General features: G+C 42.4%; 1 protein-coding gene across 25 annotated transcripts in view; it reads left to right on the top strand.

Moving 5' to 3' along the window:
* Syne1 (spectrin repeat containing nuclear envelope protein 1) overlaps window positions 1-17114 on the top strand; it is a 471855-nt gene that overhangs the window by 386628 nt on the left and 68113 nt on the right. For all 25 annotated transcript variants that reach the window (XM_057763198.1, XM_057763205.1, XM_057763207.1 and 22 more), the window contains 9 exons: window positions 1262-1432; window positions 4136-4269; window positions 4638-4842; window positions 6771-6953; window positions 7502-7648; window positions 9942-10096; window positions 10875-11022; window positions 13223-13317; window positions 16011-16245. In XM_057763198.1, the coding sequence (XP_057619181.1) occupies window positions 1262-1432; window positions 4136-4269; window positions 4638-4842; window positions 6771-6953; window positions 7502-7648; window positions 9942-10096; window positions 10875-11022; window positions 13223-13317; window positions 16011-16245 (1473 nt within the window). The remainder of the gene's footprint in view (window positions 1-1261; window positions 1433-4135; window positions 4270-4637; window positions 4843-6770; window positions 6954-7501; window positions 7649-9941; window positions 10097-10874; window positions 11023-13222; window positions 13318-16010; window positions 16246-17114) is intronic.

Here is a 17114-nt window from a genome sequence, read left to right on the forward strand (position 1 = left end):
TTGGCATAGCTTTAAATCTATTCTATTTTATGCATTTCTATAAATCACCGCAAAGGCTTGGGACCGACTTGCCGTATTGTCATCAAGTACGCATTTCTCCCATCGGAATACGGCCTCATGAAAACCAAACGGGGACGCAGAGAAGAAGCAGGCTATGCGGAACGTCCACTGATCACCTTCCCTTGCTGCAAGGCTATTTTATGACTCTTGAGGGCAGCCCCGCCCCAGCCTGCACCTGTGGCCTGGACCTTACATCTGAGGCAGGACTTTCTTTGTCCTGTGGCCCATCAGATAGCATCCCAATAGGTTTCAACGTTTTCCCTTTATGTTGAGAAAAAAAGCAGAGAAAGCAAATGCAGATTGACGCGTTTGGTCTCTTCCTTTAATCACTCATCTCTGCACTTACTCCATAGCCAAAGGACCATGTTTAGTTTAGTAATGACCTGCAGAAGTCCAAAGCTGATAAAGTGTTGGAGACCAAAATCAAATGCTCTCTGGTGCCAGTAAATCCAGAGGAGGAATGTGTGCAGGAGTGTCGTCTCTGTAGCCACAGCCAGCATGCTGCAGAGATACTTGCACGCCCATGTTCATTGTTGCACGTTCCCAGTAGCTAAGTTATAGATCCAGCCCGTGTGTTGGTCAACAGATGAATGGATGAAAAAGCTAGCATGTGTATACAGAGTTTTGTTGATTCCTAAAGATGAATGAAGTTGTATCATTTGTAGGAAAATGGATGAAGCTGGACATAATCATATTAAGAAAAATAACCCAGATTCAGACAGAGATCACGCTTTCTGTTGTTTGTTTTTGTATACGAAACCTACATTTTATACTCATGCATATATAACATGTATTTAGAAGGGGACTGTTGGGGAGGGGAAGGGGACAAGAGGAAGGCATGTACAGGGGAGGGTGGTAGGGCGTCAGGATGGTCAAGGTACATACGAACATTAACACAGAGATCACCATAAAACCCATCCATTGTTTGATATAAGAAATATACACTATTTCAAAAACGTAAAGTTAGTCCTTTGGGGCTAGAGGGGTGGCTCAGCAGTTAAGAGAACTTGCCTATTTCTCAGAGGACTCAGGGTCAGCAGCCAAGACCCACATTCGACAACTCACAACAGCCTATAACCCCCGTTGTTTAGTTCTCATCTGCTCTTAGTGCCTAAAGCCCCAGTGCAGTACTTCAGGATGTTTCTCCCATCCATCATACTGCATCATATGTAGTTATGACAAGCGTTGTTCTTTCCTAAAGGTTGGAGAGTTAAAGATGCAGCTGACATCAGTGCTTGCCCAGTGGGGCTACCACAAAGCAGCTTTTGATGAGATCAACAGTCATATCATGGAGGCCAGATACTCTCTGTCCCGATTCCGGCTGCTGACTGGTTCCTCTGAAGCTGTTCAAGTTCAGGTCGACAATCTTCAGGTAATAAAAGGTTTACTGTATCTTAACGTTGTTTTTCATTAAAAAAAAAAACAAGAAATTAGCAAGCAGAAATATCATTCTAAAATATCATCTTATATTCTTTGCGTTTAATGATTTAAAATATTAATTTTCTTGCTCTATTTTAACTTAATCAAGCATGCTTGTGGGTAGCAAATATGGGATTAGCTGATCTAGAAATGGATTTGAACATCCTGTTAAGTAAATTACATGTATGTTTTCTGCAATAATCGGCTACCCAAACCTATTTCCTTGACCCACTGCCATCACCATTTATGTCGTCCCTTTCTTTCCGTAGTCTGCCTCTCCTGATATCTTCTAAGAAACTAGACAACAGAAAAGGAAATAGACAAGGTGTAAACATTTCAACGCTAGTTTTCAGACATTGGTAGAATCCCATCAGCTGAGGCCTTGACAGCACCGTCCTCTTTCCAGAACTCACTTGTTTGCTTTCCCATGTCTCTGTCCACACTATAGTCTCCCAGAATACACTTGATGCTGTCTGTCTTAAATCCAGCTCCAGGGCACATCTGGGGTCAATGCTCTCAGGTCCATGACCTGTGTCTTCACCGTCTTCACCTCTTTGCTTACCTGGGCACTATGCCCTACTGACCCGTAACTGTTCATTCTTCCTGGCTAAAATATACAGGCCATGGACTGAGAGTGGACCCCCAAGGGATGGGGTTCGCAGCATGGGCTAGGGATTTAGTCTATATCCCTGGCTCAACATCTCCATAAATATATGGCCAAGCTCCTAAGTAGACTTTCATAAGGGAATGACGGAATGACTTTTGAGGGTGGATTTGGGAAAGAGAAAGACTGAAATGTGTAAATTTTTTAAGACTTGTTACAGTTTCTAAGAACGCAACCATTAAAACTCATGTTAGGCATAGTAAATTTAAAACCACATTTTTTAAAAAAAATTAGAGAACTTTAAAAATTACTATATTCTACATTTAATACCTGAAATTTGTCTCAAGATAGGGACGATTTAACAGACTTTTCCTTGAATATTGCAATATTGAATATTGCAAGCAAATAAAAATTGGTAAACAGTACTATATTTTATAGCCTACTTCTCTTCCACTAGAATTGAGGCTATCATTTAAACAACATTTCCAGGAAAACATAGCCCAGAGGCATTAGGCTGGGTCTCATCATGTAGCTCAGAGTAACATGGAACTCATGATTCCCCTGCCTCAGCTCCTCCAGTGCTGGGATTATGGGTATGTGATGTTGTGCCTAGTCCAGAGAAACACTTTCTTCTACTTCCCCCCTTGGTGCTCGGGAGAAGATATCACCAAGCTTATCTAATACATCCTCATTGCTTTAAGTGACATCAAAAGTATAAGATGCAGTATTATTAACCACAGCTACTGTTCAGTGCATGAAGATTGTGAGGGCGAATTCTCTTGCTTACATGAAAGTATTCTCTGTGGAACATCTCTCCTTTCCTTATCAGCTCTCTCTCATACCTCTTGTAATCATCATTCTACTCTGTTTCTGCAAGTTTGATAGTTCTAGAACAATGGCTCTCCATCTGTGAGTCATCATACCCTTGGGGGTTGAATGACCCTTTTATAGAGGTTGAATGAAACTATCTATATATCAGATATTTACATTATGATTCCTAACAGTAGAAATATTACAGTTACGAAGTAGCAATGAAAATAATTTTATGGCTGGGGAGCACCATAACATGAGGAACTGTATTAAAGGGTTGTAGTATCAGGAAGGTTGAGATCCACTGCTCTGAACTAAAGTAATTAAGTATGTGAGGTGATGATGTGTTGAAGGAGGCCCCTTGGGCTCTTGTTCATTTCCCGGCTGCCTAGACCCCTGAAATAATCACACAGAAACCATATTAATTCAATCACTGCTTGGCCCATTAGCTCTAGCTTCTTATTGGCTAACTCTTACATATTAATTTAACCTATTTCTATTAATCTGTGTATTGCCACATAGCTGTGGCTTACCCGGTAAAGTTCCAGTGTCTGTCTCTAGTGGGGCTACATGGTTTCTCTCTTACTCTGCCTCCTTTCTCCCAGCATTCAGTTTACCTTTCCCCACCTACCTAAGTTCTACCCTATCAGGCCAAGGCAGTTTCTTTATTAACCAATGGTATTCACAGCATACAGAAGGTAATCCCACATCAATGATGTGTTAATTAGGTTATTTAATTATCCAACAATATAAACAGGTATGAATATGTTTAACCAGTTATCCAAAATGATTGTCCTGTGGGTTTGTACACTTATTTTCTGCCAGTTAAACATAAAAACATAGGAAAGTCTTTGCATGAGATAGAATTTAGAGGTGATCTACGGAAAAGCTGTGATTTGATGTCATACTCATCAGTCACTCTAGATGTTTAATGACACAGAGGCCTGGGCATTGAACATCAAAAGGAGTCACCGTGTGGGAGGCAGCACCCGGACCACTGCTCCAGCTTCCTCCCTAGACAAGGAGGACATCCTCTGTGAATTTTTGAGGAAGAATTCACGTATTAGCATAAGAGAACTCAATTCCTGTGGCTCTTCTTGCAGAACATGATTATAAGATAGGGACGGCCATCTTGTTAAAAGCAGTGAACCAACACGTGCATGCCCATGACACTAAACTCTTCCAAACTTGCTTATAGAATTTAGTTCCTGTTTGTCATTGTGGCACTCTTTCTTTGGGCAGAATCTTCACGACAGCCTGGAAAAGCAGGAAGAGGACTTGCAGAAATTCAGCTCCATTACCAACCAGCTGTTGAAGGAGTGTCACCCACCCGTGACAGAGACACTCTCCACTACCCTGCAGGAAGTCAATATGAGGTATGGAGCAGGCTAATTTTGTTCTTATTGTAAATACGATACAGTTAAAACCTCTTGACATTTTCAGTTGTCTATCTCTAGAGTCCATTGTACCAATGTTTTGGTTTTTCACAAAATGAATTCAGTGAAAAATAGCCAAGAAGAAGACACTTAGGAAGGATGAGGAATGCTCTCCACCCAACAAAGATAATTTTTATCCCCTTGAAATACGAGTGTGACCTACTAATCCTCATTGTGTTCAATAAACATGAGTCATTGCATTGTGGTGTCCATATTCTCATGTGCCAGAGTCGAGAGAAATAAAATAGCAAGTGACAGTGTTTGGTGAGAGATGGTAACCTGCCCTAACTGCTCACTGCTGCTCGTAGATGGAATAACTTACTGGAAGAGATTGCCGAACAGCTCCACGCCAGCAAGGCGCTCCTTCTGCTCTGGCAGAGATACAAGGACTACACGAAGCAGTGCGCCTCTGCAGTCCAGCAGCAAGAGGATGAAACCAGTGCACTGTTGAAGGCAGTCACTAACAAGGACATCGCCGATGACGAAGTCACCAAGTGGATTCAGGATTGCAATGTATGTCCAGGAACTTGTTTGGGACTTGCACAACCCGATGTCCTTCAGTGTCAGCGGCTTAACGGGCTGGTGTAGCTCCGTGTGAGCTTAGAGGCCGTCTGAATTTGTGAGACAGTTTATTCCAAAGTTACCACCCTGTTTACTAAAGGGCTCGCTACTCTTACAGAGCCTTCCATATGTATTTAACGCTCGTGAGTTGCTTCCCATGATTTCATTTTTAAAAATAGGTAGTTTTTCCCCTAATGGAGTATATCCATGGAGAAAATGTAGGTTATCTGTCTGTACTGAAACAGTCACCGTAAGATGTAACCATATGGGGAAATCACGCCTTTAAATAATCCACTGTTAAAGGTATCATTCACTTAGATTTGTGGTCTGTTGCGGCACACCTAGACAACAGCTCCGTTCAGGAATTTAACAGTGCAGAGAAGTCTGTCTCAGCTACACTTTTTAATAGCTTTCAAATGATTCCCTTTTCCACCGGAGCTGCCAGTAACCTACTTAGGGCTTTCAAGAAAGGCCTTCTCTTCTTCCATCCATTACTTGGCTCTTATTATTTGCCCTTATTTGTCTTTATTTTAATGATCTTTGTTGCAAAGATCTTAAGAGCTTTCCCAAGTAGGCTTATTAAAGTAGTCGAGTTATAAAAACTACCCAAACACAAGCTTGCTCCATCTGTTTAAACAAGGATTTAAAGTGGCAGGTTATTATTTACAGTGAAGATAATCTTTGTTTCTGCTGACATAGGTCATCTTTCAAGAGCTGTCATTTTTGGTGTTCCCATACAGAGGCACACTTTTTTTTTTCTATGAGTGTCAAGGTTAAAGGTGCCCTTTGCCCTTCTCTCCCAGGAAGCACTGTCCAGGCAGGGCAGAATCTGCACTCTCCCTCCTGGTCCAAGTGAGACCCCAGCAGTCAGCAGGAATGGCAGTTCACCGGGATCTGGTACTACACCGTAGGGCCCAGACACAGGGACTCCCCATTGACTCACGGTTATGAACATACAGTTGGATTTCATAAAACACAGCTGGAGGTGCCTTGGAAGTAAAGGTGGACAAGGTCCTTCACCTGTCCCTCTGAACCTTCTCTGCCCGCTACACCTCACGGGCACGCTAGTCCTGTTGTAGCTGCGGTGAGGTGATTGTAGCTAGACAATGCCCACGGCTTTTGTGAAAACAAACAGGAAAGGCAAAATGCAACAGTTTTCCAGTTTGAAGCAATTACATTAACATATACATTTACATATACATTCACATATATATTTACACATGCATTTACATATGCATTTACATGTATAAAGTAAGGAAAATATAATCTAAGGTTTCTAGTTACTGCCTTACCTAGTGTACCGTGGTTTCTGTTCTCTCGCTCTCTCTTTTCTGTTTCTCTCTCCATATATATCCTTCTCTGTCACTCTCCCTCCACCCCTTCCTCCTTCCTTCCCTCTCTTCTTCCTTCTCCATCCTTTCTTCTTTTCTCTCCCCTTTCTTCTTCTTCTCTTCTTCACTTCCCCTTTCTTTTCTTCCTTGGTTTGGTTCTTTCTTTCTTTTCCTTATTTATGTATAATATTTGCATTTCTCTGAAGTCCTATAATGAGCTTAGGTAGCTTGTACTATAAGCACTCTGCTTTTTTTCTGGATCTGGAGATAGGTGTTTGTGTACTAGGCAAGTTCACAACCACTAAATTATATCCCCAACCTAATCAGAAGAGTGGTGTGTGTGTGTTACATATGTAAACTGTTAGTACACATAATTCATACTTTTTAAGAATTATAACCAAACCCTGACTACTTTTCTAAGGTGAAGGCATTTAATGTAATGAACACACAGGATCTTTCCTACCTACATGTGTGACCCTCTACCAAAGCTGATGATGCCGAGGAGGACACGACACAGGCTTCACAATGTGTGCCTCTCTTCTCCTTTAGGACCTTCTCAAGGGACTGGGAGCAGTCAAGGACTCGCTTTTCGTCCTCCGTGAGCTAGGGGAACAGCTGGGACAACAGGTTGATGCTTCAGCAGCCGCAGCCATTCAGTGTGAGCAGCTCTGCTTCAGCCAGCGCCTGAGCGCTCTGGAGCAGGCGCTTTGTAGGCAGCAAGGAGTGTTACAGGTAGGGAGCCCCTGGTGAGTGCATTCTGGACTGGGTGTTTCTGTGTCTGGCAGGAAAAACACAGGAGGCAGATTCTTCAGTGCTGCGGTGACACCAGAACATTAAAAAAAAAAAAAATCAAATTTAGAAGTCCTGGTGGAGTCAAGGAAAGGTGTCTGTTTTTCACTGTTCCCTACAACTTGCTTTTAAAATTGGTTTAGTTTAGCAGGTCAACCCCTAAATCATACCCACTCTCAGAGTATACCCAAAGAACCAACGCTAAGTAGCTTCAATGATAATTTTATATGGGTTTAATAGCCTTGAGCAAGAACCGAAATACTTCAAAAATGCTTTATTTGTATTTAATAGCTTTAATTGGCTATTAGGAAATACTACACAGAAACAAACAAGAAAACCTACATAAATGAGGAAGAAAAAACCCCTCTTGCCTAACCGATTTAGGAATAGCGTCTCATGGAGGAGCATCACAGTTGTCTCTTGCCCTCTCGCTCGCTTTCATAAATGCCCATCTGTTTCACTACAATGCCAGTCTCTTCTTGACAACATAGGCTGGAGTCGTTGACTATGAGACATTTGCCCAGAGCTTAGAGGCCCTGGAGGTCTGGATCGTGGAAGCCGAGGACATCCTCCAGGCGCAGGATCCCACTCACTCTTCCGACCTCTCTACCATCCAGGACAGAATGGAAGAACTGAAGGTGAGTGTGCGCAAGCTTCCTTCCAGATCTCACCCTCAGAATCCTCAGAATCTCGAGGTCAACTCCCTGCCAACCACTTCCTTCTGAGACCCCCATCGACATTCGCCCAGCTCTTCTTCCCTGTCCTTCCGAGAGGAAAGAACTGTGTGCTGTGATGAGTTGCCCTGCCAGAATCAGCCCTTGGCCTCACCTCAGCCCTCTTTTTCTCCCCCAGTCCCACCACGCCTTTCATAGCCTCGAAGTTCCCATGCATCCCTCACCATGTTTCTAACCTGATCCCCTCCCAGGCCAGCCTGCCCTGTCTCAGGCTGTGACGCGTACAGTAGACCTTGCGTCTACGCCGTCCCACCCCCTTTCTCTCAGCTACTGAGAGCCCTTTATCTTTAAAATTCTGCTGAATTATGTAGACTCAATCAGCCTATATCGTTTCCATATGGAAGCATCACATTGATCCCATAACTGTTACGGTATGATTTGTCAATTAATAATATTAATACAAGTTTTAAAAGGAAAAAGATTTTATTGGATTACCAATAATTTTGAATTTTGCATAGCTAAAAATTTAAAATGTAGTAGACTTGCAAATTGTGCCATGTATCCTTTTGCCTAAAGTCCTCCCTGTGGGGCCCAGGGAGATGGGTAAAGTGCTGGTCACATAATCTTGAGGACCTGAGTTCAGATGTGTAGTACGCATGTAAAAAACTGGCCATTCCATCATGTGCCTTCTGGCACCCAGGAAGCAAAGACAGAAGGGGTTCTAGGGCTTGCTGGTTATCTCATCCGGTTAACTTGGTGTGCACCGGGTTCAGTGAGAGGCCTTGTCTCAAAAAATAAGGTAGAGAGCAATTGAAAAAAATTAACTCTAGGTATTGCCTGGTTTCTGGTCTCTATATGCACATACATGTGTGTGCACCTGCACACATGTGGCGAACCACATAGATGCATGCAAACAATCCTTCAGTGAGTTTCTAGTGCCTCTAAGACAAAGGCCATCATTATAGACCAAGGCTGGCATCACTTGGCCTCCATCTTTCCCAAGATCCCCTTCTTGTGTCACTATTCATCGACTTCTCTGACCACTGAAGCCTTGTCACTTCAGTGTCTGTGTGCTTGAGATTTCTACTTTCCAGATTTTCATCTTCAATGACTCTGTCTCCTACAAACCTAGTGGACTTATGACAGTTTTGGCCAGTGAGACTCTCTCAAGGAAATCTGCCCTCTGTCTGGAGGGTCAGGCTTTCCAGGACACACTTTTTTTGAGTGACACAATTCTAAGCAATGGTTTATCATGACTTAGGTTGGTGGGAGTGGATGGTTTCTTTTGTGCTTTCTTTTGTTGGAGCAGTAACTTTCTCCCTGTCAGAGCATAAGAAGAAGGACCAGGTTACATTAGTTACGTGGATGTTTACCCGTGGAAATTCCACCATCAAGTGCTTAGATCGTTGGTTTCAATAATCAGGATGATATGCTTCTTTATGGATCATGAGCCTTTCAAAGAGCATGCAGTGAAGACACACACACACACACTCTGTCCCAGGGGACTGACAAGTTCTGCTTTCTGTAGCTGGTTGTCTAGATGGGAACAAGAATCCATATGGGAAATAGACATTTACTTTGTTTGGAGTCGTGATTGTTGTTTGCCTGGGGCTTCCCAACTCAAGGATACGAACTGATGCTCTTGGCCAGTGGCTGATCTTTTCAAAATCTGGGTGAAGCCATGTTCCTTCTAGCAAGGGCTGGGCAACTTCTCTGTACCTGGGTCTACCACTTTGAGCCACTGGCTTGCTTCTTGTCCCTCCCTCTCTTCATCATTAGAAAAGGAACTATAGTGGTCCTTACCTCATGAGATTTCTTTTAAGAATAAAACGAGTGAATCCTTGTAACCCTATAACAGTACTTATTCACCCAGCAGCTATATTGCAATTGTTATCGAATAAAAAGGGTGTATTACCATAAATCAATTAAGTTTAATGAGTATGCAATGAACTTTTCAGTCACCAGAATGATCTATCCTCTCCTGTTCTGTGGAGAGGAAACCATCCTGTAAATAAGAAAGTACCTCTGAGCTTCCACTGTCCATCAAAGGATAATGAGCAGCAGTACTACAGCAGCCTCGGCAGGGCAGGCTGAGGAGATCTGGCAGGTGTCTCTCCAGAGACTGTGCCTGGCCCTTAGGAACTCTGCAGACCAAGAGCAAGAGCCTTCCTGATGTCAGACCTGCATGGTTCACAATAAAGATAACCCCAGCCTTTCCTGAGAAGGTGCTGAACTTGCTTTTCAATGTCACCAACAGGGACAGATGCTAAGGTTTAGCAGCATGGCTCCAGATTTAGACCGTCTCAATGAGTTGGGGTACCGGTTACCCTTGAATGACAAGGAGATCAAGAGGATGCAGACCCTGAACCGCCAGTGGTCTCTGATGTCTTCTCAGACCACAGAAAGATTCAGGTGAGGCGACGTCTGAATCACTTCAGTAGTTTCTGTGTGTTTCATGCTGCTATGATAAATAGATAAAGATTTATGTATATTGTGTGTGTGTCTCAATCAAACAAGGGTATATTGTCTTACAGCCATGGGTCTGGGAATACCAATGCTAAGGTGCCAAGAGGTTTGAGTCTCTAGTGAGAGCTGCTCTCTTGCTGTTCCTCAAGGCCTCCAGAGGCGGGAGGGGACCACCTGTTCAAGTGGAGGAAAGCCCAAGCACAGCGGGGAGGGCCTCAGATGGGGGAGGGATGGCCTCACATGGGGGAGGGCCTCAGGGCCAAATGAGCCTTTGAAACTCCTACCTTTGGAATATTGTCACATTGACCTTCAATTTGAACACAGGAATTTCAATGCCGATACATTCAGACTACATAACCAATAACATCAGGAGATTATGAATTCATTATATTTTTATGTATACATACACATATGCAAAGTATAGAATTTTCCAGCAATAACAAAAACTCAAATTGTAATTTCCCATGTCTATAAATCTAAGCTGTGTTTTAATCATAAACATTGTTTTGAATGAGATCCTATTCAAAGGATAAGTATAGTTTTAAGCACTCAGAAAATTAATATTTTAATGTTGATGACTTGGGATTTTAAAACTTTACCGCCTAATGTGAAATCTTTGTAGTGGTCTGATGGACACTGAGGTGTGGGGGGTATGTCATCTCTTTTATATGCGGAAGACACAAAGGTGACCCCTTAACTGTTCTTCCTTGTCCGCCACCGTCAGCAAGCTGCAGTCATTCTTGCTTCAACACCAGACTTTCTTGGAAAAATGTGAGACGTGGATGGAATTCCTGGTTCAGACAGAGCAAAAGTTAGCAGTGGAGATTTCCGGCAATTATCAGCATCTCTTGGAGCAGCAGAGGGCACATGAGGTAAGTGGTTCAAGAAGTTCGGAGTTGACCGAAAGTTTTCATGGTCAAGGAGTAGGCTCAGTGGGTAATGGTGCCTGCTGCCAAGCCTGGTAGCCTGTGTCTGCTCCCCAGATCCCACATGTTGGAAGGAGAGAACTTATTCCTTCAAATTGACCTCTGACCTCCACTTGTGTGCCTCAGCAAGCATGTACCACACACACGTGCATGCACATAAAAAATAAATAAAAGTTAATAAAAATTTTAAAGGTTTATTTTTTTAAAAATTATCCCATATCCAGGCATCAGTCATGCTAATCCTAGCACTCAGGAAGCAAAGGCAGGAGGACTGAGGCAAGTTCAAGGCCAGCCTGATCTTTGAAGGATGTGGGTAGTGGATTTTGCTAGGCTCAAATATGTGTCAATTTTCCTTTCTTCTTTTGTCTGGCAATTTTAATATTTTAAGTTAAGGCATGTGACTTGGCTCTCTTGCCCTGGTTTTCAGGCTTGTGTTCATTCATTGTCATGATCTTATACTGAAGTATAGAGAGTGTCTGAATTAGAGTTAGAGAGGCAGGCGTGACTGGGCTCAGTGGCACTTGGACGCAGAGGCTGGAGAATGGATCTCTGGGAGTTCAAGAAGAGCCTGGTCTACATAGTGAGTTCCAGACCAACCAGGATGCATAGCAAGATGCTGTCTCAGAAAAAAAAAAAAGATAAACATGGTAACACACACGTGTGTCAACACAGCGCTTGAGGTTCAGAGGGGAGGATTGTGAGTCTCAGGTACAGCCTGGGCTCAGAGCAAGATTAAGGCCGGTCCTAGTTGTACACCAAGACACAGTCTCAGGAAGAGATGGGGGGTGAAGGAGGAGGAAGAGGGGAGGCAGGAGATTATAAAGAGGCAAAGCAGCAGTAGAAGCAGGAGGAGAAAGTGGAGGAGGAATAAGAGAATTAGGAGGAAAGGGGAGGATTATTGTAGTTAAAGCTTGCCTGGGGAAGAAGAGTAGGGAAAAGCTGAAGGGATGTTTAAGTCAGTGGTAAGAAGCAGCTCTGAGAAAGAATTTGATAGTCTTCAACATATTAAACAGGGTTAGCACACAGCTCAGGCCTTCACTCCCAGGTGCTTGCTCCTCAGACAAACGTGTCCACACAAACATGCGTGCATATTGTTCATAGCAGCTTTGGTCATAGCGGGCACACAGTGGGAAGGACCCAGCTGTGCATCCACAGCTGGGCGGATGGAGTGTGCTGTACTCGTACAATACAATTCACAATAAAGAGTAGGTTCTTAAGACTGCATGGATGGAGCTTGCAAATGCTGTGCCACGTGAAAGAAGCCAGTCACAAGAGAACATGATCAGTTCACGTGAAATGTACGTAGTAGGCCATTTCCATAAAGGCATGAAGCAGCCAAGGAGTGGCTTGGGCTTGGGTACCTGGATTCTGGGAGGAAAGGAAGAGCCACTATTATTGTATACAGCATTTTGTTGGATGATGCTGAAAATATTTTAAAATCAAATGCTTGAAATTTGTATCGGAAACATAATAAAAATTATTAAGTGGATACTGTAAATGTATTAATTGCATGCTATGGGAATTATATCCCCAAAAATGCTGGGGTTTTTTTTGTTTTTTTTTTAAGGAAAAAAAAAAAGCAATAGAACCTGAGAATGGTGGTGTGTATGTGACTGGGGCACTTGGTGAAAACCCATCTCCAAGTAAACAGTACTAACAGCCAGAGAAAATAATGAGAAACATGGGACGTTTTATTATTATTTTAGCTTTCGTTGTTTTTAAGCTGTGAGAATTGGGCCTAGGGCCTCAGGTTTTACCACTGGGCCACACCTGAATCCCTGCAAGGTTTTGTCATTGTTTGCGTACATATAATGGGATGATTTTACTAGCTTAACTACCCTGAAAAACAGTGAGCTTTAAAAAAGATAAAAGACCACAGAGTATAAATTCATCAGCTCTCCTGATTAGGTTAACTTTTAAAAAACATAAAAGGGAGTGAGATAAGGCTATATTTAGTCATCTAATTAAAACCCCAAACTAAAACTTTGTCTTTAAGCTTATCCTAATTAGTAATTTAAAAAGAGGTTACTCCCACACCACAGATGGGGCTGAATATGTTTTCTGTAGCCCCGCTAAAAACAAACTGCAGTAAGTTATCAGAAGAAATTAGGGATTTGAAAGTATATCTCTTTCTTTCAAATTACAGCTGTTTCAAGCCGAGATGCTCAGTCGCCAGCAGATCCTGCACGCCATCATTGTTGATGGGCAGCATCTTCTAGAACAAGGTCAAGTTGATGACAGGTAGGATCTTTGATAAATTGTTACGAAGAAAGTTTCCCCCGTAAATTAGTCATTTTCTTTTTAATGAGAGATTAGAGGGCATATATCCAATCTTCCTGAGGCAATTGTATTATCACAGGGCTTTGGTAATTGAGGGAAAGGCTTGCCTGAGTCTCTGAAATGAGTGAGTATTGAATCTGCAGCGAATGCTATTATTTGATATGAAGGACGTAGGATAATTGGAAATCACCTAGCCAACCTTCGCTACTCATCTGTAGGGACTGGAGTTAGTGAATAGATCAGAACAGATTGGATCGGTGGTCAGTAAACGGATGCTGCTAATATCCTCCTGCACTTACTAAAATGTTACTCCTAAAAGCAGCAAGGTATCACCAGTCTTGACTCTGAAAGATGAAAAACTCCAGATGCCCGCAGGAACCGATTTGAGCAAAGTTGCATAACTAAAGGCAAAATCAGGCTTGGTGTTGAGGGCGCTTGGTGGCCAAGACTGGCCTCATTCTAGCCAGCTTCCCCAGACCATACTTCTATGTTAGGAAACACGTTGCCACCTTAAACCGTACTGTGTTAAGTGTGAAATCCTTCTTACCATTCCTTTAAAACATAAATGTGGAGTTCTAGCTTCTCTTGTGACACGTGAGTTGACAGCGTGGCGTGTCTATATTTCCTAGGACCAGCATTCCCTCATCTAATTTCCATGTTTATATTTGAGGAATTGATTTTAGTACCTATGTATATGTTCCTCATGCCCAGGATGAGTTGTTGTAATTATAATTAATCACGTGTTCTTAAATCATTAGAAAATAAGCCTATTTGTTAGAAGTTTTATCTTTAGTGTTTTAGAAGCAATTTCAGCCTTCAATGGTGGTTCCATGGGAAGTTCACAAGAGATTTGCATGGTTAAGATTGGAACAGTAATGTGTGACATCATACTTACTCCGCTCTAAGCAAGCCAAACTTAAATGTGACCATTACTGAGAATTTAAGACTCTTCCAAATAAAACAAATTCAAATGCAATTACCTTTTATCTTTTGCTTTATCAGTCTGTAGCCAAGTGTCTAACATTATTACAAACATTCAAGTCATTAAGTAAAATAAAATTTAAAATTCCTGTTCAAGCCAACATCTATTAAATTTTAAATGCTAACATTTGGGGAGGGGAAACACAAAAGAGAAGAAAATGGGAGAGTTGGAACTAAATAAAGAATTTTGAGAGTTGCTAGTGAAAATCAAAAGACAAATTGGATGAGAGTCTGTGGATGGCAGAAAGAATCCAGACAACAAGGATTTGTGTGATAAAAGTCAGCATGTGGGGTTTGTTCTTAGAACCTCAGCCCTGGAAAGAGTCATTTTTGGTAGCTCATCTAGGGCAGCCAGATCAGGACAGTTTACATGCTAAAGACACGGCTCCCTGGAGATCTTGAATGTCACCTGATGCCTGCACTTCTTTGTGCTCTCTGAAGTTACCAAGTCTTGGGGTGACGTGTTTTCGGAAGATATGTCGAGAGGCTAGCTCCCATGCCTGGGTTCTACTAGTCTACTATGATACAGCCCCATGTATTTATGCTCACAAGCAAATGTGGTGATCAGAATCTTGCCGTTGCCCTAGGAACTCCTTTTTAAAATGAATGCAAGAAATTATTTTGATTCTTTCATACCCAGTACTTTTAGTGTTTTATGGTGATAAATTAATTGGCTTTTAATGTACAATAACCATTTCTTCCAATTCAATCATTCAATCAATTTCTTTTAGAAGTAATGGCACATTTGGTGTTAAACTCAAACTTTACAGTCATCTCAGATAATAGGATGTATCAGTAAGAAGGATTTCAAAGTAGTGTAGAGTTCTAGAATAGTTCTAGAATAGTTCAGTGATCAGAGTCTCAGTGATAGCAGAAGCATAAGGAGATGCATCCCATTATATGCCTGATACATCCTATTAAAAGCCATTTCTATGCTACAGTTTGCACACTAAGTAAAACTTTATAAAGAAATGCCAATACATTTTAGGATGGAAAATAGGGGGAGTACATTAAAACATCTGCAATTTCTTAGCCTGAGTATGAGAATGGTCACGTGAAATGCACTATCTCGAAGTGTATAAGAGATCTTCATCCATATTGGGTTGATAAGTGCATTTTCTTTTGCTAAAAAAACAGTGAAATTTACCTAACCTATGCAAGAACAATTTCTAATTTGCTTGAGATGGAGTCATCATTTGTGAGGTAGTATTGAGACTATATATGAAGTACATTTTAAAAAGAAAAAGACAACTTTTAACATAGTGTAATTTAAGTGGCTTGGTTTTGATTTTCTAAAATGGCTTATGATTTGACCTGGGGAGGGAGTTTGTGGGTAGATCTAAGCACACGCTTTCCTATTGTAGGGGTTCAAGAGACTGTCACAGGCTCTTGAGACACCCCCAAGTGCTATACATACTCGTGGAGGGAGTGTATGATAATTTCCAAAGATTTGGTTCCTATCTGTGCTGAGATATGCAAGCACTGACCATGTGTAGGCTGGTAGCACAGCTTTAAAGACAACTTGCAACCCAAAGAACAGACCACAGCTTATTTGAAATCTCCAGTCATAGACTGTTTCTCAGGACTTACTGTTTGGAAAATATATACTAGCTGATACCGTGACAATATCCAAGACAATAAGTTTTTTTACTATATAATTATTTCCTCGCCAGGGATGAGTTCAGCCTGAAGTTAACACTCCTCAGTAATCAGTGGCAGGGAGTGATTCGCAGGGCCCAGCAGAGACGGGGAATCATCGACAGCCAGATTCGCCAGTGGCAACGCTACAGGGAGATGGCAGAGAAACTCCGCAAATGGTTGGTAGAAGTGGCCCATCTGCCCTTGAGCGGTCTTGGAAGCATCCCAGTCCCGCTGCAGCAAGTGAGGACTCTCTTTGATGAAGTGCAGGTAAGATGCAAACACAGTGCCTACAAGCCTCCTCTGCAGGTCCACTGCATTTGACCTTGGCCTTGGTTCTTCACAGGGACTCTGAAGTGGCCTGAAAATCAGGACAGACACTCTTAAGGGCCAACTGAAACATGCGAAGTAATTGCACCTACCATTCCTATGGATAAGAAGGGATAAGAGCATTAAAGCCTCCCCCAAAATTCCTCTACTTTGTACACCTAGGCCCATAGCAGTTCCTTGCATCCCAACTTAGATGGAAAGGCAAGGTCAAGGAAAGACAACTTGGTGTTGATCAGGGAGATTTAATCATAGAACCTGGTCCCTCCTGTCTGTTAGCCTGTCCACATATGTTCATGGCGCTCCTTCCTTTAAAGGGCTCATCTGGTTCCTCCTTTGTCCCAACTTCCCTGAGAAAAGTCATCTGTAGACATAGCCTCAACCACCCACTACCCAAAAGAGAAGGGCCAATTGGCATCTATGCCCAAGTCAGCTGCTGAGGTATTTTTTTGGTTTTTCGAGACAGGGTTTCTCTGTAGCTTTGGAGCCTGTCCTGGAACTCCCTTTGTAGACCAGGCTGGCCTCAAACTCACAGAGATACACCTGCCTCTGCGGGTGTGCGCCACCACCACCCAGCTGAGGTTTTTATTCATATATCCAACTACCTTTTATATTTCTATCTGTGTACAAAGAGCTATGACCTCTGGCTGACCTCATTCTCCACATTTCAGGTCCGCAGTCAGAGGAATGTTCTATTTTCTGATCTATTTATCTAGATCCCAAGAGTTATCACGCAATTAACTTCTTCCCTGTCTCTCACTTCCCGCACTCGGTCTATCCTGAATGGCCATCCCTGTGGCTGCTGCCTCAGG

The sequence above is a fragment of the Chionomys nivalis genome, chromosome 2 (genome assembly GCF_950005125.1).
Source record: "Chionomys nivalis chromosome 2, mChiNiv1.1, whole genome shotgun sequence".
In the NCBI taxonomy this organism is placed as follows: domain Eukaryota; kingdom Metazoa; phylum Chordata; class Mammalia; order Rodentia; family Cricetidae; genus Chionomys; species Chionomys nivalis.